General features: G+C 45.9%; 1 protein-coding gene across 9 annotated transcripts in view; it reads left to right on the top strand.

The window, feature by feature from the left end:
* The window catches only part of LTBP3 (latent transforming growth factor beta binding protein 3), a 1616087-nt gene that overhangs the window by 341209 nt on the left and 1252353 nt on the right, over positions 1–22525 (top strand). For all 9 annotated transcript variants that reach the window (XM_077457876.1, XM_077457830.1, XM_077457857.1 and 6 more), the window contains exon 6: positions 5556–5678. In XM_077457876.1, coding sequence (XP_077314002.1) covers positions 5556–5678 — 123 coding nt within the window. The remainder of the gene's footprint in view (positions 1–5555; positions 5679–22525) is intronic.

Raw genomic sequence — 22525 nt, 5'->3', positions numbered from 1 at the left:
CTAGACTCCCAAAAAGTCCCACACATGTGGTATCCCCATACTCGGCAGAAGTAGCGGAATATATTTTGGAGTGCAATTCCACATCTAACCATGGCATGTGTGAGCAATATATCATTTAGTGACAACTTTTTGTAAAAATTTTTATTTATTTTTTTTGTCATTATTCAATCCCTTGGGACAAAAAAAAATATTCAATGGTCTCAACATGGCCCTCAGCAAATAGCTTGGGGTGTCTACTTTCCAAAATGGGGTCATTTGGGGGGGTTTTGTGCCATCTTGGCATTTTATGGCCTTCAAAACTGTGATAGGTAGTGATAGGTAGTGAGGAGTAAAATAAAAAATGTATGCCCTTAGAAATCCTGAAGGCGGTGCTTGGATTTCGGGGTCCCGTACGCGGCTAGGCTCCCAAAAAGTCCCACAAATGTGGTATCCCTGTACTCAGGAGAAGCAGCAGAATGTATTTTGGGGTGTCATTTCACATATGCCCATAGCATGTGTGAGCAATATATCATTTAGTGACAACTTTGTGCAAAAAAAAAAGTTTGTAATATTCCCGCAACTTGTGGCAAAATCTAAAATATTCCATGGACTCAACATGCCTCTCAGTAAATAGCTTGGGGTGTCTACTTTCCAAAATGGGGTCATTTTGGGGGGTTTTATGCTATTTTGGCATTTTATGGCCTTCGAAACTGTGATAGGTAGTGAGGAGTAAATTCAAAAATGTGCACCCTTAGAAATCCTGAAGGTGGTGATTGGTTTTCGGGGTGCCGTGCACGACTAGACTCCCAAAAAGTCCCACACATGTGGTATCCCCATACTCAGGAGAAGTAGCGGAATATATTTTGGGGTGCAATTCCACATATAACCATGGCATGTGTGAGCAATATATCATTTAGTGACAACTTTTTGTAAATTTTTTTTTTTTTTTGTCATTATTCAATCCCTTAGGACAAAAAAAAAAAAAATATTCAATGGGCTCAACATACCCATCAGCAATTTCCTTGGGGTGTCTACTTTCCAAAATGGGGTCATTTGGGGGGGGGGGGTTTGTACTGCCCTGCCATTTTAGCACCTCAAGAAATGAGATAGGCAGTCATAAATTAAAAGCTGTGTAAATTCCAGAAAATGTACTCTAGTTTGTAGACGCTATAACTTTTGCGCAAACCAAAAAATATACGCTTATTGACATTTTTTTTTACTAAAGACATGTGGCTGAATAAATTTTGCCCTCAATGTATGACTAAAATTTAGTTTATTCAATTTTTCTTATAACAAAAAGAACAAAATATATTTTTTTTTCAAAATTTTCGCTCTTTTTCCATTTATATTGCAAAAAATAAAAATCGCAGAGGCAATCAAATACCATCAAAAGAAAGCTCTATTTGTGGGAAGAAAAGGACGCAAATTTCGTTTGGGTGCAATATTGCATGACCGCGCAATTACCAGTTAAAGCAGCGCAGTGCGAAATTGAAAAAAGACCTCTGGTCCTTAAGGTGTTTATTGGTCCGGGGCTGTAGTGGTTAATATGCTCTTAAAGAAAACCCATCTCTTTTCCGTGTTCTTTGTTCCTAAGATTTTATACCAATTTATTTCTTCTAGCATGGTTCATAGTTGGCTTTTTTGAAATTCAGAGTCTTTGTATTCCCCTTATGTTTCCTATTTGTGTGATTTATACTGAAGCCAATTGACTTGTGATCGATGTTTCCTAAATTTCCCCTTATTTCCACATCTGTGATCATATCTGTATTGTTGGTAATCAGTAGATCTAGTAACACTTGGTTTCCAGTTGGTGCATCTACCATCTGACCCATAAAATTGTCCTGCGAGGCATTTAGGAACTGGCGAGCTTTAGACGAATGCGTGGCGATCTCCGCCCAGTCTGGATAATTAAAATCCCCCATTATGATAACACTTCCCCTCCTTGCTGCTAATCCAAATTGTGATAGGAGGTCTGTCTTCCCCTCCTCTCTCAGGTTAGGGGCCTATAGCATACTCCCAGTATGACATGCGTCTTTTTTCAGCATTTTTCCTATGACATGCACAAGGCAGCCATTATACACCTAAAATTAAAAATGTTGCCATGTATAAAAATGAGAGGCAAATGCTGCACAGCACAGTAAAAAACACACAACCCACAAAATGCCAAAATGTCCCATTAACCCTGTGTGGTGCAAACAATCGAAATCAACAGGCTGCCCTATGCGTGTCACAGAAAAAACGAGACACAATATGTGCGTTCCCATTATGCTAGATGTGAATGGGGTCTGAAAGTGAAATTGGTCCGTTAACACAAGAACATTGAGGCTCCATTCACATCTGTGCGTTTCCTTTCATTTCAAAAATGCGCTGCACCAAAAATCACAGTAAAAAACGCACCAAGCTCCGCTCCAAAAAAAGAGTTCTGAAGCTTATTTGGGGCGATTGTTGTGTATAGGGCAGCCCATTTAGGTAGATGGGCTGCCCTATGTGTGATGAGTGAAAATGCTGCCAAATGCCTTCCCACCTCGCTTAAAAAAAAAAAAAAAAAAAAAAAAAAGATGCATGTGGGAATGCAAGTTGTGAGCGGGGCTTGGATCAGTGTTTTTGTCCACTCCCTTCTATGTACTTGTATAAAGATGGCCATACACTGTGCAATCTGACCGTATATTGTGTATTTGGGGAGAAGGGTGATTACTGATTGATTGCATTTCATTTAAAAAAGATGCAGCAGGAAATGGGTGGGTGGATGATGCAGGGTGTGTGCTAATGAAGTCAGCTGGTCAACTCCTTCCTGTGTCATAACCTATGGTCTGACCAGAAAGTAAGACAATTACAAATGGACATGTAAAGTAAGTGTATGCAGAATTAATGGAAAGTGTTGATATTTTTGCAAAAAAGCACATAAATGCTCTATTGGTACATAGGGGCGCAAAAGTGAAATTATCCTTTAAGGACCACCCATCGCATATATACTGCGGCAGGGTGGCCCTATTGTGCAAAACGACATACTCGTAGGTTGTTTCATGCACGAGTCACTGTGTGCGCCTGCTCCACAGTGCAGGAGCCGATGCTTGGGTTCGGCGGCCGCGATGTCTGCCGGCCACTTGCGATCGGTCCTCAGAGAGGTAGAATGGGGATCTGCCACTGTAAACAAAGCAGATCCCCTTTCTGACAGGAGAGTTCAGTGAGATCAGCAATCTCTCTGTAGTCCCAGTCAGTCCACCCCCCCCCCCCCACAGTTATAAACACCTCCCTAGAACACACTTAACCCCTTGATTGCCCCCTAGTGCTAGCCCCTTCCCTGCCAGTGTCATTTATACAGTGATCAGTGACTAGTTTTAGCTCTGATTACTGTATTAATGTCTCTGGTCCCAAGAAAATGTCAAACGTGTCCGATCTGTCTGCGCAATGTCAGTCCCGCTAAAAATTGCTGATCACCGATATTGCTAGTAAAAAAATAAATAATAATAATAATAAAAATTAATCTTTCCCCTACTTTGTAGACACTATAACGTTTGCGCAAACCAATCAATATACGCTTTCTGAAATTTTTATTTTTACCAAAAATATGTAGAAGAATACATATTGGCCTAAACTGCTTAAGAAATTCGTTTTTTTTTTTTTTTCATTTTTCTTTTTCTTTGCATATTTATTATAGCAAAAAGTAAAAAATATAGTTTTTTTCTAAATTATCTGTCTTTTTTTTGATTATAGTGCAAAAAATAAAAACCACAGAGGTGATCAAATACCACCAAAAGAAAGCTCTATTTGTGGGAAAAAAAGGGCATCAATTTTGTTTGGGTTCAGCGTTCCACAACTGCGCAATTGTCAGTTAAATTGATGCACTGCCATATCGCAAAAAATGGCCTGGTCATTAAGGGTAAAGTAAATCCTTCCGGTCCTTTAGTGGTTAATAAACAGAGTTTGTTATTAACTAGCTGTTAAACACTTCAACCAAAACATGCATTAGTAAATAACTGACTTCTTCAACAACAAATTGTACAAATCATCCGTAGTGATGAACCGAACACCCTTCATTTCGGTTTGCACCAGAACTCCCGAAAATGTAAAAAGTTCAGACTTGAGCTGCAAACTCTATTAAAGGATCACTAAAGGCAATTTTTTTTTTAATAACAAACATGTTATACTTCCATTGTGCAGCTCATTTTGCACAGAGTGGCCCCCGAACCTGCTGTTCTGGGGTCCCTCGGCAGCTGTCTCGCAATTTCCCTCCCTTGCATAGTGTGGAGTGCTTGTGGGCGCGTTCCCGTGATACAGCTAGTGGCCGTAGCCGCTCACTGTATCACTCGGCCTCACCTCCCAGCGCGCCGCATCATTGGATGTGATTGACAGCAGCATGAGCCAATGGCTGCACTGTTTTCAATCCATCCACTCTAGCCAATCAACGGCCAGGTTGAGCGGCAAAGAGGATGTCAGAGGTGAGCGTGGGACATTTTCGAGGGGTCAGGTAAAACAGGGGGGGGGGGGGCTGCACTGTCAGATGTTTTTTCACCTTAATGCATAGAATGCTTTAAGGTGAAGAAAACGGTTACCTTTACAACCCCTTTAAAGTCTATGAGTTCCAAACTTGAAAAATTAAAAGTCCACATTTTGAAGGCTTCTATGCAAGTTATTGGCCATAAAAAGGGTATGGGGGGGCTGGATAATGCCCTGGGGGATATGTATCAATTTAAAAAATATTTTTAAAAAAGATTGATTTCACAGGAGCCGTGATTTTAATGATGCTTAAAGTGAAACAATAAAAATAAAAACGTAAAAAATACAGTGCCCGAGGGGTGCCCTTAATCTGCCTGTAAAGTCGCGCGTCTGTACCGTGTATAGAACCTGCTGCAGCAAACCCGACATTTGAGGACCCTTGTTTTGGTAACAACTATCTAAGAGAGGATTTTTCCTACTCAAGAGCGTTTTCTCCTCTCACTTCCTGTTGTCTGGAGACAGAAAGTGAAAAAAGTGAAAAAAAAATCTCTCCAATAGGAAAGAAACAGTAGAAAAAAAAACTTGAGCAGATTTTTAAGTATTTCTTATTCTATTCCATACTCTATTAAAAACTTTTTGTCTTTGGATATGCTTTAAAATGTATTATTTTGCTTATGTACATTATTAAATAACAAGAAGTTGTTAAATGTATGCAATTTGAAAAACAAACTGCATAACGCAAAATATGCTTTGCATCTTGTTGGAAAGCGACCATAGCTATATAGTCACCTCATTATAAATGGTAACCATTTTTATTGGCAGCTGTGGCTTAATTGGCATGTCTCTGTTTTCTTGGTGTACTTCTATTTATATGTACTGGATTTATAACTGAAGAAAACACTTTGTAGATTAGGAGACAATCCATAGACCTGCAATATACCCTTTGTGGATGCTTTCCTAGAGATCCAAATATTTTAATTGGCACAACATTACGCTTGCATTTTCTAGACCTGTCAATGATGTTTGAGCATTTACTCATAATACTGAATTGTATTGTGAAAATTCTCTGTATGAATACCTGTTCTAAGATCGTGTCTGCCTAATTACATAGTATTTTTCTCTGTTTTTATCATTAACAGATATAAATGAGTGCAGTATGCAAGGAGTTTGTCAAAACGGTGAATGTCTGAACACACAAGGTAGCTTCAGATGTGCATGTAAACATGGATATGTTTTTATCTCCTCTCAGATGCGCTGTACACGTAAGTTTTCACATTTCTTCTCTGTATTGACTGTAAGAGGATTGACATTATACATAGTAATGTTATAATTTTCTTGTCTGCATTCAGCTCAAGGCTCATGTCTGATTGGTCTGTCAGCAACAATAATTTTCTAGCAACAAAATTGGCAATGCTAATTATATTATTCTATAGAATTGCTGGGCCAATATTTAAGCATGCTTGCCAACTGTCCAAGATTTTCCAGAACAGTTATGCTTTTTGGAGTCACAGCTCAGTCCCAGGATCTGTCCCGAGGTCAGTGCTGTGGGGACAGCAGCAATGCCATTGTGTCCAGTGTCTGTATTCTGCTTTCAATCCCTTCAGCAGTCTCTAGCTCTCTAGCTCTGTGCCCTCTAGCAGACTAGGTCTGACGGAATCAGTCTGTCGGACAATCCAGTCATGTGTGGGCTAATCTGATTGTTTTTCATCTAAAAAATCTGATGGACCTAGAAATAGAACATGTTTCAAATCTGTCAGACGGACTCAATTCCTATCGGGAAAAGCGTTCGTCTGTATGCTGGTCCAACGCACCAAATACGATGCAAGGGAAGCTATTGGCTACTGGCTATTGAACTTCCTTTTTTAGTCCCGTCTTACGTCATCACATTCAAAACTAATGGACTTTTGAACTGACTTAGTCCGTTCGTGTGTGGCCAAGTCTGTTCGTTCGGAAAGTCAGTCGGAACGCCGCCGAAAGTCCATCGGGAAGACCGTTGGACCTAGTATGCTGGAAGGTCCGGTCGTGTATACGTGTCATTAGGTATCTAATCCTCATTCAATAAGATCCTCACCATGATTTCCAGTGCAATCTATTTTATAACCCAGAGGCAGAACATAACAACTGCCAGCTGCTGCTGACACTATGCACAGGTGGGATGGAAGTAAATTGCCCAGCCTGGGAGATCCTGCAGGGGAGTATGTGAGCTGTGTTGATGTAGGGAGATAAACTGGCAGCATTTTATGTCAGGAGGGATTTGTTTTCTGGCACTCTCTGTACAAACAAAAGTATAAACTGTGAACATGTGAACCAGGGGCGGATCCAGAGTCTAGTCTCAGGAGGGGCACTGACAGAAAATAAGGTGTTGCTTACGGAACTGAATTGTAATGTATAATACCATGTAATACAGTGTACAGAGGCAAGTAGTATGCAAGGTAGTGTACAGAGGTCACTAGTAGGAAGGCTAGTGTACAGGGGTCAGTAGTATGTAGGGCAGTGTGCAGTATGTAGGGCATACATTGGGAGGGGGGGTCAGGAGGGTATACACTGGGGGGGGGGGGATCAGGAGGGCATACACCTGGGGGGGATCAAGAGGGCATACACTGGGGGGGCCAAGAGGGCATACACTTGGGGGGATCAGGAGGGCATACACTGGGGGGGGGGGGATCAGGAGGGCATACACTGATACACTGAGGGATGGGAATTCAGGAGGACATACACTGATACACTTGGGGGATCAGGAGGACATACACTGATACACTGGGGGGATCAGGAGGGCATACACTGGGGGGGGGATCAGGAGGGCATACACTGGGGGGGATCAAGAGGGCATACACTTGGGGGGATCAGGAGGGCATACACGGGGGGGATCAGGAGGGCATACACTGGGGGGGGGGATCAGGAGGGCATACACTGGGGGGGGGATCAGGAGGGCATACACTGGGGGGGGGATCAGGAGGGCATACACTGGAGGGGGATCAGGAGGGCATACACTGGGGGGGATCAGGAGGGGATACACTGGTGGAGGGATCAGGAGGGCATACACTGATATACTGAGGGATGGGAATTCAGGAGGGCATACACTGTTACACTGGGGGGATTGAGGAGGGCATACACGGGGGGGTCAGGAGGGCATACACTGATACACTGGGAGGGGGGATCAAGAGGGCATACACTGGGGGGGATCAAGAGGGCATACACTTGGGGGGATCAGGAGGGCATACACTGGGGGGGGGGGATCAGGAGGGCATACACTGGGGGGGGGGGATCAGGAGGGCATACACTGGGGGGGATCAGGAGGGCATACACTGGAGGGGGATCAGGAGGGGATACACTGGTGGAGGGATCAGGAGGGCATACACTGATATATTGAGGGATGGGAATTCAGGAGGGCATACACTGTTACACTGGGGGGATTGAGGAGGGCATACATGGGGGGGGGGGTCAGGAGGGCATACACTGATACACTGGGAGGGGGGATCAGGAGGGCATACACTGGGGGGGGGATCAGGAGTACATACACGGGGGGGGGGGGTGATCAGGAGGACATACACTGATACACTGAGGGATATGAATTCAGGAGGGAATACACTGTTATACTGGGGGGATTCAGGAGAGCATACACTGATACACTGGGGGGGGGGGGGGGTCAGGAGGGCATACACTGATACACTGGGAGGGGGGATCATGAGGGCATACACTGATACACGGGGGGGATCAGGAGGGCATACACTGGGGGGATTAGGAGGGCATACACTGATACTCTGGGAGGAGGATCAGGAGGGCATACACTGATACACTGGGGAGGGGGTCAGGAAGGAGGGCATACACTGGGGGGGATTAGGAGGGCATACACTGATACACTGGGGGGGGGGGGGGGTCAGGAGAGCATACACTGGGGGGGATCAGGAAGACATACACTGATACACTGGGGGGGGGGGGGAAATCAGGAGGGCATCCACTGATACACTGGGAGCGTGGATCAGGAGGGTATACACTGGGGGGAGGGATCAGGAAGGCATATGCTGATACACTGGGAGGGGATCAGGAGGGCATACACTGATACACTGGGGGAGATCAGGAGGGCATACACTGATACACTGGGGGGGGGGGAATCAGGAGGGCATACACTGATACACTGGAGGGGATCAGGAGGGCATACACTAATACACTGGGAGGGGATCAGGAGGGCATACACTGATACACCAGGAGGGGATCAGGAGGGCATACACTGATACACTGGGGGGGGGGGGGGATTCAGGAGGACATACACTGATACACTGGGGGGGAACAGGAGGGCATACACTGATGCACTGGGGGGGATCAGGAGTGCATACACTGAGGGGGGGGATCAGGGGGGCATACACTGATACACTGAGGGGGGGGTTCAGGAGGACATACACTGATACACTGGGGGGGATCAGGAGGGCATACACTGATACACCGGGGAGGGATCAGGAGGGCATACACCGATACACTGGGGGGATCAGGAGGGCATACACTGATACATTGAGGGGGAGGGGCAGGAGGGCATACACTGATACACTGAGGGGGAGGGATTCAGAAGGGCATACACTGATACACTGGGGAGGGATCAGGAGGGCATACACTGATACACTGGGGGGCGGGGATTCAGGAGGGCATACACTGATACACTGGGGAGGGGGGGATCAGGAGGGCATACACCAGGTGGCAGTCATTATCCTTTTAAGGAGTTACATTTCTCACTTGTCATGAAAAGATGAAGATCTCATCTGTCACCTAACAGCACCTCTATGCTAAGCTGCAGTAACTCAGCAGACTCAGCATAGAGGTGCCTGTAAACAAACCCACAATGTAGTGCTAGCAGCAGAGCTCACCTCCAGGAACTTTCACATGGATCTCTCTGCTCACCTGGGGTGCGCTCAGCCTCAGACTTTAATGTTTTCTCGGGTGGTGCAATTGCCCCGTTGCCCCCCCTGGATCCACCCATGATGTGAAACTAAATACTTAAACTGTGAACAGATACATACAGAGCTCTTGGGGGTTGATTATATACAGTATATTACATAACAGAAGGCTGTTTTCTTTGAGCAGAGGCAATGTCTTTTTTATGGTAGCACAATAGTTTTTTGGTTATCCACATCACTATTTGACCACTTTTGTGCCCCCTCCACATTGCTCCTTCACTTACAACATTATATCCTCCACACTCCTTTCCTACACATACTGCTTACTTTCATACCCTCCACTCTTCTCTCCTGCACATACTGTTCACAGGCACACAGAGTCAGGGAGCAGTCAATAACTTAGTTTTTCTGATTTATTAGGGGTTAACAACTTGGATGGGGTTAGGGGGTTATGGGATGCCCACTTGACTTCTACACACACTTTGCTTCTCTCCGCTCAGCCTCTTATGGTCCACTCCTGGGGGGCGGACTGGGCAGACTTCTTGTTAGTTTCCCAGGGGAAAAGGAGAAAACTTAATGTGATTGTAAGTGATCACCTTGTAAAACAACACATTCAGTTTAAAATAGAAATGAAAGGCAAAAAATTTTGTATAGATATAAAAAAAAACATTATAAATACATGTTTTCCCTTTTTATAAGTGATCACCTTCCCTCTGTTCTCAGATGCATAAGAGCTGGGGGAGAAAAAGCAGCAGCACACTGAGCTTGCCAGTGAATGGCTGTGCAGTGGGGGCGTGTCGGGATAAGTCTGGTATGACAACTATAGCTCTATGGTTGATTAAAGTATGCCATTAGGTTAAAGATATCCCTCTTGTAGAACCACGCCAACATTAAATAAATACCCTACCCCTAATTAAAGTACATTTTCCATCCACAATGACTTGCTGCAAGCACAGCAAAAAAGGTGTCCCTGGAATTTTCTTGAAATGTTGGCAACTATGCTTAAGATATAAAAATATGTAACTCTGTTAGTTCACCACTGGAGCAAGTTCCACCAGTAACAACAGATGTTAAAACTGAAAGATTCCACTGCTGGCTAAGTGCCAATGGAGATGGAATAGCTTGCCTGACATGACCCTAACTACAGCACAAAACAGCCCAGTTTAGGCACTTGTAATGAGGTAATTTTATTAAATTGCAGATGCTATTAGGATGTTTATTGTAGTGTAACTGTGCTGCTCATGTTAGGTGGTTTTGGATACAAGATCTGAAAAGACTGTTATGTGTATGTGTTTTTGTTGTTGTTGTTGTTTTTTTTTTTTGCTTGACCTGGATGTACTTGTGCATACCTCCCAACTTTTTGAGATGGGAATGAGGGACACCTATAAGCAAAAGTATGCAGGCAAAGGACACACCCCTTGCCACACCTCATTAAAGAGGAAGTAAACCCTGATGAGTTTACTTCCTCTTTCATTCCCTGCAAAGGCAAAGCATAATGGACTACTATGCATCGCATAGTAGCCCATTATGTGTCACTTACCTGACACAGGAGTCAGCGAAGTCGCCGCTGTCCCCTGTAGTCCACCGCATCCATCTTGTTGGTGGGGTCTCGCAGCTCCGCCGCTGTCATTCGGCGAAGCCGCGATGACGTCACTCCCGCGCATGCGCACGGGAGCCGACACGCGCGGCAGCTCCGTCGCTGAAAATGACGCGCTCAGTGCGCCTGCGCGTCGCTATCTACGGCGCATGCGCCGTAGACAGCGGTGCCCGTTTTCGGGCAAATATCTCCTAAACCATATAGGTTTAGGAGATATTGCTTGGACCTACAGGTAAGCCTTAATCTAGGCTTACCTGTAGGTCAAAGTGGTTTGTAAGGGTTTACAACCACTTTAAAGGAGAATTGTACAAAAAAAAAGATTGGTTAAACCCACAAGTGCTTTTTTTTTTAGCATTACTATTCCTTTATATTGGCTTTTGGAATGTACAAGTGCAGCAATTTGGAAATCAGGTGAAAGGTTTAGTGCTGGAAAACACTTTTTGATAGATAAAAAGTGCATTTTATATACATCTATATAGATCAGACCAAAATGAGGGACAAACAAGGAGGAAAGAGGGACAGAGGGACATTGCTCCAAATCAGGGACAGTCCCTTGAAATCAGGGACAGTTGGGAGCTATGCTTATATCTTTTTTCAACCAGATCCAGATTAACTATGTACCTATGTTTTGTATGTTGAAAATATAACACATTTAGAAATCACAGCATCAACTAGGACCACTGCTGCATACAGTACACTACATCTTAACAAGTATATGAACATAAAACTGCCAATACACATAAAGAAAAAATCCTGACTCCATCAAGAGTAGTAAGCATAAAACAACCACTTCTATTTCAACTAAAGGTTGTGAAATGACAGCATATTTAACCCCTTCCCGCCGAGCGTACGCAGATGTGCGTACTCGGTTCCGGGGGTTATACCGGGATGATGCCCGCACCTGCAGGCATCATCCCGGTACCGTTTTTTCAGCGAGCAATTGGCTTTCCAGCCATAACAACCGATGTGGCTAAAAGCCGCTCGGCTGTTATGCCGGAGGAGCGGGAGGGGACGTCCCCCCCTCCCGCCGCCTCCCGCCACTGTTACCGGTGCTCCCGCTCGATCGGGAGCACCGATTCGCAATCCGACGCCTCCGGCTGCTGGGGAGGAACTGGAACAAAGCCGTCATAGTAAACACGGAAGCGACGTCATGGCGTCCCTTCCCGTTTACTCGGCTGCCAATGGCGCCGGTTTTAAAAAGATATACGGTATTCAGAATCGCAGTTTTCAGCAATCTGAATACATTGAAGTGTAAAGGAGGGATCGGGGGTCTTTTAGACCCCCGATCCCTCCATAAAGAGTACCTGGCACCACCTATTACTGTCACAAGGGATGTTTACATTCCTTGTGACAGCAATAAAAGTGATCAAATTTTTATTTTATTTTTTTAAAACAATTTATTAATTTTCAAATAAATAAAATAAAATAAAAAATAAATATTTTTTTTAAAGCGCCCACCGTCCCCGCAAGCTTGCGAAGCAAAGAAAACACATACGGAAGTCGCGCCCGCATATGTAAACTGTGTTCAAATCACACATGTGAGGTATCGCTGCGATCGTCAGAGCAAGAGCAATAATTCTAGCACTAGACCTCCTCTGCAACGCTAACCTGGTAACCGTAAAAAAAAAAGTTAACGCGTCGCCTATTGAGATTTTTAGGTACCGTACTTTGTCGTCAATCCACGAGTGCGTGCAATTATAAAGTGTGACATGTTTGGTATCTATTTACTCAGCGTAACATTATCTTTCACATTACGCAAAAAAATTGGGCTAATTTTACTGTTTCGTTTTTTTTAATTCATGGAAGTGTCCCTTTTCCCAAAAAGTTGCGTTTAAAACACCGCTGTGTGACATAAAATATTGCAACAATCGCTGTTTTATTCTCTAGAGTCTCTGCTAAAAAAATATATATAATGTTTGGGGGTTCCAAGTAATTTTCTAGCAAAAAATATGGATTTTAACTTGTAAACACCAAATGCTTAAAATAGGCTTAGTCATGAAAGGGATAATATGCAGACACCTCTTTAACCACTTAACAACCACCCATTGCCGATTAACGGCTTCAGGGCGGTTGTTTAACTCTGAGAGGCCGTTAATTAACGGCCTCCCAGAATTCTGCTCTCGCGCGCCCCCTGGGGCACACGAGATCATCCGTGACCGCCGGGTCCAGTGGACCCGGTGCATCACGGATCACGGTAAACGGCCGCTCGTCGCGGCCGTTTACCACGTGATCGCTCCGTCAAATGACGGAGTGATCACTTGTAAACAAACCGGCGTTCCTCCCTCCCCCTCTCTGTACCGATGGGTACAGCGGAAGGGAAAGAGATCGGTGTCAGCAGCGATGTGGGCTGCATCTGCAGTGCCCACATCGCTGCTCACCGAATTTAACCCCTCAATACCCTGCCAATACTCTGCAATACTCTGCAATACTCTGCAATACTCTGCAATACCCTGCAATACTCTGCAGTACCCTGCCATTACTCTGCAGTACCCTGCCATTACTCTGCAGTACCCCCCATTACTCTGCAGTACCCGCCATTACTCTTCAGTACCCCCATTACTCTGCAGTACCCCGCCATTACTCTGCAGTACCCCGCCATTACTCTGCAGTACCCTGCCATTACTCTGCAGTACCCGCCATTACTCTGCAGTACCCCCAATACTCTGCAGTACCCTGCCATTACTCTGCAGTACTCCGCCATTACTCTGCAGTACCCCGCCATTACTCTGCAGTACCCCGCCATTACTCTGCAGTACCCGCCATTACTCTGCAGTACCCGCCATTACTCTGCAGTACCCCCCAATACTCTGCAGTACCCTGCCATTACTCTGCAGTACCCCCCAATACTCTGCAGTACCCTGCCATTACTCTGCAGTACCCCCCAATACTCTGCAATACCCCCCAATACTCTGCAATACCCCCCAATACTCTGCAATACCCCGTCAATACCTTGCCATACCCAGCCATACTCGGTGATACCCTGCAATACCCAGCCATAGACGCCCCCCCCCCCACCCCTCACCACCCTCCGGTGCTTCTACCAACTCGCCAGTACGATCAAAGCCAGAATCTTTTTTTTTATTTATTTTTTATTTATTTCAGGCTTCCCAGCCTAGAGGTGAGATGTGGGGTCATATTGACCCCCAGATTTCACTGTAAAGAGGACCTGTCACCCCATATTCCTATTACAAGGGATGTTTACATTCCTTGTAATAGGAATAAAAGTGATCAAAAACTTATTTTTGGGGAAAAAAAATTCAAACTAAAATAAATAAAGTAAAATGAACAATAAAAAAAAAAAAAAAAAAAATTTAAAGCGCCCCTGTCCCCATGTGCTCGCATGCAGAAGCGAACACATACGTAAGCCCCGCCCACATATGAAAACGGTGTTCAAACCACACATGTGAGGTATCGCCGCGAACATTAGAGTGAGAGCAATAATTCTAGCCCTAGACCTCCTCTGCAACTCAAAACATGTAACCAGTAAAAAAAATTTAAAGCGTCGCCTATGGGGATTTTTTAAGTAGCGACGTTTGGCGCCATTCCACGGGCATTTGCAATTTTGAAGAGTGACATGTTTGATATCTATTTACTCAGCATAACTTCTTCTTTCACTTTATGCAAAAATTGGGCTAACTTTACTGTTTTTTTTGTTTTTTTTTAAGCACAAAACTTTTTTTCCCCCCGTGTGAGATAAAAATTTGCAATGACCACCATTGTATTCTCCAGGGTCTTTGCTAAAAAAAAAAAAATATAATGTTTTGGGGTTCTCTGTAATTTTCTAGCAAATTAATGATGATTTTTACATGTAGGAGAGAAATGTCAGAATTGTCCTGGGTGCTCCAGAACGCCTGATGGCGCTCCCTGCATGTTGGGCCTCTGTATGTGGCCACACTGTGTAAAAGTCTCACACATGTGGTATCGCCGTACTCGGGAGTAATAGCAGAATGTGTTTTGGGGTGTAATTTATGGTATGCATATGCTGTGTGTGATAAATAACCTGATAATATGACAATTTTGTGGAAGAAAAAAAAGGAAAAAAATCTTGATTTTGCAAAGAATTGTGGGAAAAAATTACAACTTCAAAAAACTCATCATGCCTCTTACTAAATACATTGGAATGTCTTATTTCCAAAAAGGGGTCATTTGGGGGGTATTTCTACTTTTCTGGCATGTTAGGGTCTCAAGAATTGAAATAGGCCATCAGTCCTTCAGGTGTGATCAATTTTCAGATATTGGCACCATAGCTTGTGGACTCTATAACTTTCACAAAGACCAAATAATATCCACCAATTTGTACTTATTTTTACCAAAGATATGTAGTAGTATAAATTTTGGCCAAAATTTATGAAGAAAAAATGACTAATCTGCTAAATTTTATAACAGAAACGAAGAAAAATTCATTTTTTCGCAGAATTTTCGGTCTTTTTTCTTTTATAGCACAAAAAATAAAAAACTGAGAGGTGATTAAATACCACCAAAATAAATCTCTATTTGTGTGAAAAAAGGACAAAAATTTCATATAGGTCCAGTGTTGCATGACTGAGTAATTGTCATTCAAAATGTGAGAGCACCAAAAGCTGAAAATTGGTCTGGTTATTAAGGGTGTTTAAGTGCCCAGTGGTCAAGTGGTTAATTTCAGAAGGCCATGGGACACTCTTAACATGCAAATCTAACCTTGTTTACATAACATTGACAGCAAGCTTGCCCCTCCTACATTCCACAATTATTTATTGGACATTGAAGCTACCCATTAAATCAAAATTCCAATAAGGATTTGCAGGAGCAAGTGTCCCACCACTTAACATTTTGCAAGAATGTTTAGACCTCGTTCACATAGGGCATATTGTTTTGTACCTTGATTAAGGGCTGAATCTTCCTGCATGGGGATGCACAGGTGTTCGTGCATCCCCATGCAGGGGGTCCCATTGCTGCTGCTGTTCCCAATGTGACAGCTGTGCACGGCTCAGTGTTGCCAACCCTGCAAAGTGAAATTTACTGGCCAACATTTACAAACGGCACCAATTTTTACTGGCAAATAATCATGACATTTACTGACAGAACCGCATTTTTTACTGCCATGGCAAAAAAGTACCTAAAATGTTGTTTTCAGTGCTAATCAGTGCAAATATCAATATTTAACCACTTAAATACCGGGCCTATTCTGGCTCTCCTCTCCTACACATAAAAATCATAATTTGTTTGCTAGAAAATTACTCTGAACCCCCAAACATTATTTATATATATATATATATATATATATATATATATATATATATATATATATATATATATATATATATATAGCGATACCCTCACTTAAGAGGGCCGCAAGTTTGGTTTGGGCCCTGAGCACAGCTCCGCCAAACCCCCAGTAATAAAGATAAACAGAGTAATCAGCATAATAAAGTATTGCTATGCAACTCTAGTGCTGCCCTTTTTCAGCTACTTCCCCGCATGGGTAAACTAACACCCAGCACTATCTACCTATGCAGACAGGCCTGACTGATCTAGATGGAAGTCCAGTGAAACAATATTCGCTAGCAATCTTTCGGTGGTGCACTTGAAGAACAACTTTGTAATCCAAACGAATAATAAAGATAAAGTATCTGTCTTTAAACAGCTCTCACCAAGTCCAAGTCCGTTTCCTCCGCCGATTCGTCTAGGAACAGGAATCCACCGACCTCCGAGTCTTCAATCCTTCTGGTGTACTGCAGCAAGGATGAGAAAATGTCTCTCAGGTGCAGCTAGGCTGGCAGAGGGCTCTTTGGAAAAGAGCACAAGGCCCAGGCTTCAGGCCTTGTGCCTCCAGCAGTTCAGCACAGACCTCCTCTTGCTAGGAGAGGGGGGGGGGTGTCCAAAAGACCGAACTAGGCCTCTCCCCCTCCTTATATGCCCTCCCCCATGAGTCTCTGGGGCATAACTCCAAACATCCTGGGAACCAGCGGGGTTCTGGGAACAGTAGTTTTATAGTCCTTAAAGAGACCCCGCTACACACTCCCCCCACTTAAACTCTTTGGTCCCCAAAGATAAACTTTTAACACATATCCTGTACCAATTTTGAAAGTGCTGGGTATGATGTTGGTACAGGGAATTTCCACCAGAACTCAGAGGTGGGATTCCCTGTCCCACAGGTCACACTGGCATGAGTGGCCTGCCTAATTGTGCCAGAGAGTGAGCTGGGGTTGCCCTCCACCAAATGGTCAGTGGAGGGATTAGAGCGTTCAGCACTTCTTCTAGCAGTCACAACAGAGTCCTCAGAGCTCTCCCCCATTTGAGAGTAGGTTAGCTTCTTGGGGGGTCTCACAACTCGGCGAGCTCTCTGTTCTCTTGGGACTTCAGGCTCTGGTGCCACAGGCTCTACTTCAGGAACACACTCTGACAGCATCACTGGTTCTGGAACATCGGTCCTTTCCTCTTCTGAGTAAATGCTAGGGATATCTTCCCAGCCTTCAGGCACACCACTAGATGGAATGAACTCTGTAGCTTCTGGGTTCAGTGTCCCATCCTGTGTATCCTCATTAGGTGGGAGATCTATGGCAGAATTTCCTGGAGTTGATGAAGGCCACAGCCACTCAAGCTCTCCTCTTCCACCTTCACCTCGTTGGGAATCTTGTCCATCTCTAACCCGGGAGGTCTGAGACCGAGTGCTAGGTCCCGGGGTATGCAGAATGGAAACAGATTCAGGTGGATTTCTCACTGGAGGTATTCTGACTGCTTCAGTAAGCGGGAGCAAATGATTCCTGTGCCAAGTCTTCAAGGGCCCCACTTTCCCCTCTGGTTTTAACTTATACACAGGCAATCCAGGTAGCTTTCTGCAAATGACATAGGGCTCCGATCTCCATCTATCAGCAAGCTTGTGCTTCCCAGGGATCCCCAGATTGCGTAGCAGTACACGGTCCCCAGGCTGCAGGTCTTGCACTCGAACCTTCAGATCGAAGTTCCTCTTGTTGCGGGCTCCCCTTTGGTCCGAGGCCGCCTGAGCTCGTTCATGGGCCACTTTCAAATTGTGTCTAAGTCGGTCCACATATCCCTTGTGGGAGGTAGCAGAGGCATGGTCTAGGGAAATGCCAAAGGCCAGATCCACCGGCAATCTTGCTTCTCTCCCAAACATGAGCCGGTAGGGGGAGTAACCCGTCACATCACTTGTGGTGCAGTTGTAAGCGTGCACCAAAGCTGATATGTGTTGGCTCCAGTGTTGCTTCTTCTCTGTCTCTAGAGTTCCAAGCATGTTTAGTAAGGTCCGATTAAACCTCTCAGGTTGGGCATCTCCTTGTGGATGATAAGGTGTAGTCCTGGTCTTCTCTACTCCCAATGAGTCCAGTAGGTTCCGGATCAGACGACTCTCAAAGTCCCTTCCTTGGTCTGAGCTGATTCTCTGTGGTAATCCATAGTGGACAAAGTATTTTTCCATGAGCACCTTGGCCACAGTGGAGGCCTATTGGTCTTTGGTGGGGAAAGCCTGGGCATAACGGGTGAAATGATCGGTTACCACCAGAACATTTCCCAATCCACTCAAATCGGGTTCGAGGCAGAGAAAGTCAATGCACACCAGATCCATTGGACCCTGACTCTGTAGGTGGCCCATTGGGGCAGCTTGATGGGGTAGAGTCTTCCTCTGGATGCATCGTGCACAAGAATGGCAATATTCCTCCACTTCTGCCCTCATACAGGGCCAATAGAACCGGCTTCTGACAAGCTGGAAAGTTCTCTCCGCCCCTAGATGGCCATGCTGGTCATGTAAGGCAATTAGTACCGTGTCTCGGTGCTTCTCTGGGAGAAACAACTGCCACTTATCTTCTGAGTTATCAGAGGGGCCCCTTCGGTAGACCACTCCCTGATGTACTTGTAGCTTATCCAACTCTTTCCTCAGCAGGTGAGCCTCCTTGGAAGGGTGATGTCGAAGTCCCTCTGGATTCTCGTTCTCCAAAGCTTCAAGGACCAATCTCCCCATGGGGTCTTCCAATTGGTCATAGCTCAGCTCCTTTCTGGACAGCTTCAGCAGGAGTTCCTCTGCTAGTTGAATTACCCCACAGTAGGGTTGAGGGACTCCCACTGCGGTGACTCCTATCTCCTCTGCTCTGGAGCCCCCTCTTGCTTGAAACTCAGCACCCTGACAGAGTGCTCGCACTCCTTCCGGTGCTACCTGGGTCCAGTCTTCCCAGTCATTGACCATGACATGAGATCTTCGGGACAGGGCATCTGCATCCCTATTTCCAGCCCCTGGTCTGTACTTTAGACTGAAGTTGAATCCGGATAATGCAGCCAACCATCTGTGTCCGGTTGCATCTAACTTTGCAGTAGTGAAGAGGTAGGTCAGAGGATTGTTATCTGTCTTTACGGTAAACTCCGCCCCATAGAGATAGTCCTTCAGTTTGTCTACTACTGCCCATTTGAGGGCCAAGAACTCCAATTTATGAGTGGGGTAGTTCTTCTCCGAGGGAGTCAGGCTCCGGCTCACATAGGCCACTGGTCGCAGCTGCTCTTCATACTCTTGATAGAGCACTCCGCCTAGGCCCTCATGACTGGCATCGACATGTAGCTCATATGGTCTGGTGGGGTCGGCATAGGCCAGGACTGGGGCCGTGGTAAGGCTCCTCTTCAAGGTTTGGAAAGCCTCTTCACACCTTGGGTTCCACTGATCTTGAACTGACTCACCGGCCCTCCTAGGTCCCAAGCCATCCTCTTCTCCTTCAGTCTTGAGCAATTCGTTTAGTGGCTTGGCAATCCGGGCAAACCCATCCACAAATCTTCTATAATAGGAGCAGAACCCCAGGAAAGATCTGAGCTCTGTGACTGTTGTCGGTCTTGGCCAAGAGGTAACTGCCTCCAACTTCTCAGGGTCTGTAGCCACTCCCTTTTCAGACACTATGTGTCCCAGATAGTTCACAGAGGATTGGTAAAACCGGCACTTCTCGGGAGAAAGCTTGAGTCCCTCTTCGCTGAGTCTTCTCAACACCTTCTCCAACCTGGCCTCATGTTCTTCCAAAGTCTTCCCGAAGACAATGACATCGTCCAAGTACACAAGGACTTCTATGAGGTTCATGTCTCCAACGGTCTTCTCCATGAGGCGTTGAAAGGTAGCAGGGGCTCCAGACAGGCCCTGAGGCATTCTGTTGAATTCAAAGAATCCCACTGGGGTTATGAAAGCTGTCTTCTCTCGGTCTTCCTGGTGCATGGGGATTTGGTAGTACCCACTCTTGAGGTCCATTACACTGAACCACTTGGCACCAGACAAACTCTGTAGGGCATCCTCTATTCTCGGTGTGGTATACTGGTCAGGGATGGTCCTCCTGTTGAGAGTCCTGTAGTCGATACAAAGCCTCAACGACCCATTCTTTTTCCTGACCACCACTATGGGGGAGGCATAGGGACTTCTAGACTCCCGAATCACACCAGTCTTCTTCAACTCCGCAAGCTGCTCCCTCAGATCCTCCAGATCAGCTAGAGGGACCCGCCTAACCCTTTCCCTGAAGGGTTTGTCTTCTTGGAGGCGGATTCAGTGGGTGGCACTCCTGGCACATCCCACATCAAACTCATCCTTTGAGAAAATCCTCTCCCATCTAGTCAGCTGGGCCTTGGCTCTCTCCTTCCAGGCTCCAGGTAGGTCCGGGTTCTCCATGGAAAGTTTTTCCCAAACATCTCCTCCTTCACCCATTCCTTTTACTTCTGGCCAGCTGACTGGGGCCGCAGGACTCACCTGCCCCAACAGCATCCTGGCAGGGATCTCTATGGGTCTCTCCGTAGGGTTTCTCACACTCACTGGGACTCTTCCTCGAGCCTTCTTCAGGACCTTGATTGGAATCACTTCCGGTATCACTTCCAGGCCTGAGTGGTCCTCCCTTGGATCGGATTCCAGCATGACAAAGGGGCCAGGCTGCTCCCAGGTAAGCTTCACCGTGGCCCTGAGGCAGGCTACCTCTCCGGGCTGCAGCACCACTACTTCTCTCCCAAGTCTCCACACCTTCCCTATCCCCTCTCCTGGGGTCTTCTGCTCTAGGACCAACCGTTGGTAGGCTGTCTTCAGCATGGGATGGATATTGGGATCTTGATGGTTTCTCGTCTTCACTAGAGGGGTCAGAAGTCTTCGCACCAGATCCGTATTGGTCCCTATGATGAGGGACATCTTGCTGGCCCCGGGCGGTCTAGGACACACAACTGCCAGGGTGTCAAACACCTCTGTTTTCCCCGCCACAGATGGATCGAAGGTCAGCTTTATGGGCAGGTAACCATCGTAGGGGAAACTCTGAGCTCCCAGGCCCCATATCTCCAGCTCTTCTATCTTCTGTATAGGCAAATGGCTCAAGTGCCTATCATAGAAGTCTCTGTACAACAAAGTCACTTGAGCTCCAGTGTCCAGGAGGGCCTTCGTGTAGACTCCTTCCACCTGGATGGAGACAGTGGGGGACGGGCCAACCAATTATTCTGGGTAGGGCCGGGTTGAGGCCACCCTCTTCTGGGGACCCGTCTTCATCCAGTTGGTTTTTGACTTTATTCTTTTTCGAGCCTGGTATGCATTGACCCTCCCCACAGTAATGGGAGTACAAACCCGCTGAGGGATGTTATTGTTTCTTATTTGTAGACATTCCTTCTGAGGGGTCTGGTTTTCTCTCTTTCTCTTCCTTCTATTCAGTTTGGAGTTCACTGAAAGGCATGGGCACCCGGTTGACTCCCTCACCGGGGCCCTCTGGAGTTTCCCGCCGGCTGGCAGTTATCTATCTTCTTCTTCTTGGGACTGGAACATCTACTGGCGAAGTGGCCACTGCCCCCGCAGTTGTAGCATAGCATCTCTTCTCGGTCTCGAGTGGGGCTTGGTGTTGGTGTATCTGGAAACAACTCCTTCCTAGGACTTGGTTTCTCGGCTCCCCCTTGACCTTTCGCCATCATAGCAGTCAACATCTCCATCACCTGGGACATCTGTAACTTCAAAGTGTCCACCTCCTTATCTCTAGCGGGAGTCATGGCCGGTGTAACTATTGCTACCGGTTGTTTGACGGGCTCGGTGAGATGTTCTTCCCTTTTCTCTTCCAGTAGGGCCTCTTCCTCTCTGATCATTCGGATGAGGTCAGTGTACTCCAGATTCTTCCCATCCTGTCGGGCACGCAGTGTCCATGCAATAGGATCCATGGGTTGAGCTCCCCTCAGTACCTGTTGAGCACGGGCCTCATCTACTTTCCCTGGGCTGATCCCCTTCCTTAGGATCATCCTATGCAGGATTTTATCTAAACGTCCCATGTAGTCTGATAGTTTTTCACCTTTCTTCTGGTAGCAATGCTCTAACTGATAAGCAAGCTCAGAGATTTTCTCTGTCCCACCAAACACATTCTGTAATACATCTAGGTACTCCTGCGCATTACAGTCTGTCTTGCTCATCTTCAGGTTGCGTACGGCCTCTAGAGCGGGCCCCTTTAGACTTTCCACAATCCTCTGCTTCTTTCTGCGCTCTGGAACTTCCCATTCCTCTAGTGCCTGAGTTGCTCTATCTAACCACTCTTCAAATCCCTCTTCTTCCGAAGGTACAGGTTTCCTCCCTGAAAACATCTGGAGTTTTCTGTACCCCGACATCGGGTAATCTGTGGGATCCTTCTTGCACTGGGCCACAATCTCCCCCAGGACAGCACACAGT

This window comes from Lithobates pipiens, unplaced genomic scaffold, assembly GCF_037356315.1.
Source record: "Lithobates pipiens isolate NorthernLeopardFrog02 unplaced genomic scaffold, aLitPip1_a1.2 Scaffold_10, whole genome shotgun sequence".
NCBI lineage: Eukaryota > Metazoa > Chordata > Amphibia > Anura > Ranidae > Lithobates > Lithobates pipiens.
Note: the sequence above shows the minus strand (reverse complement) of the source record. Positions and strands in the feature narration are given on the sequence as shown.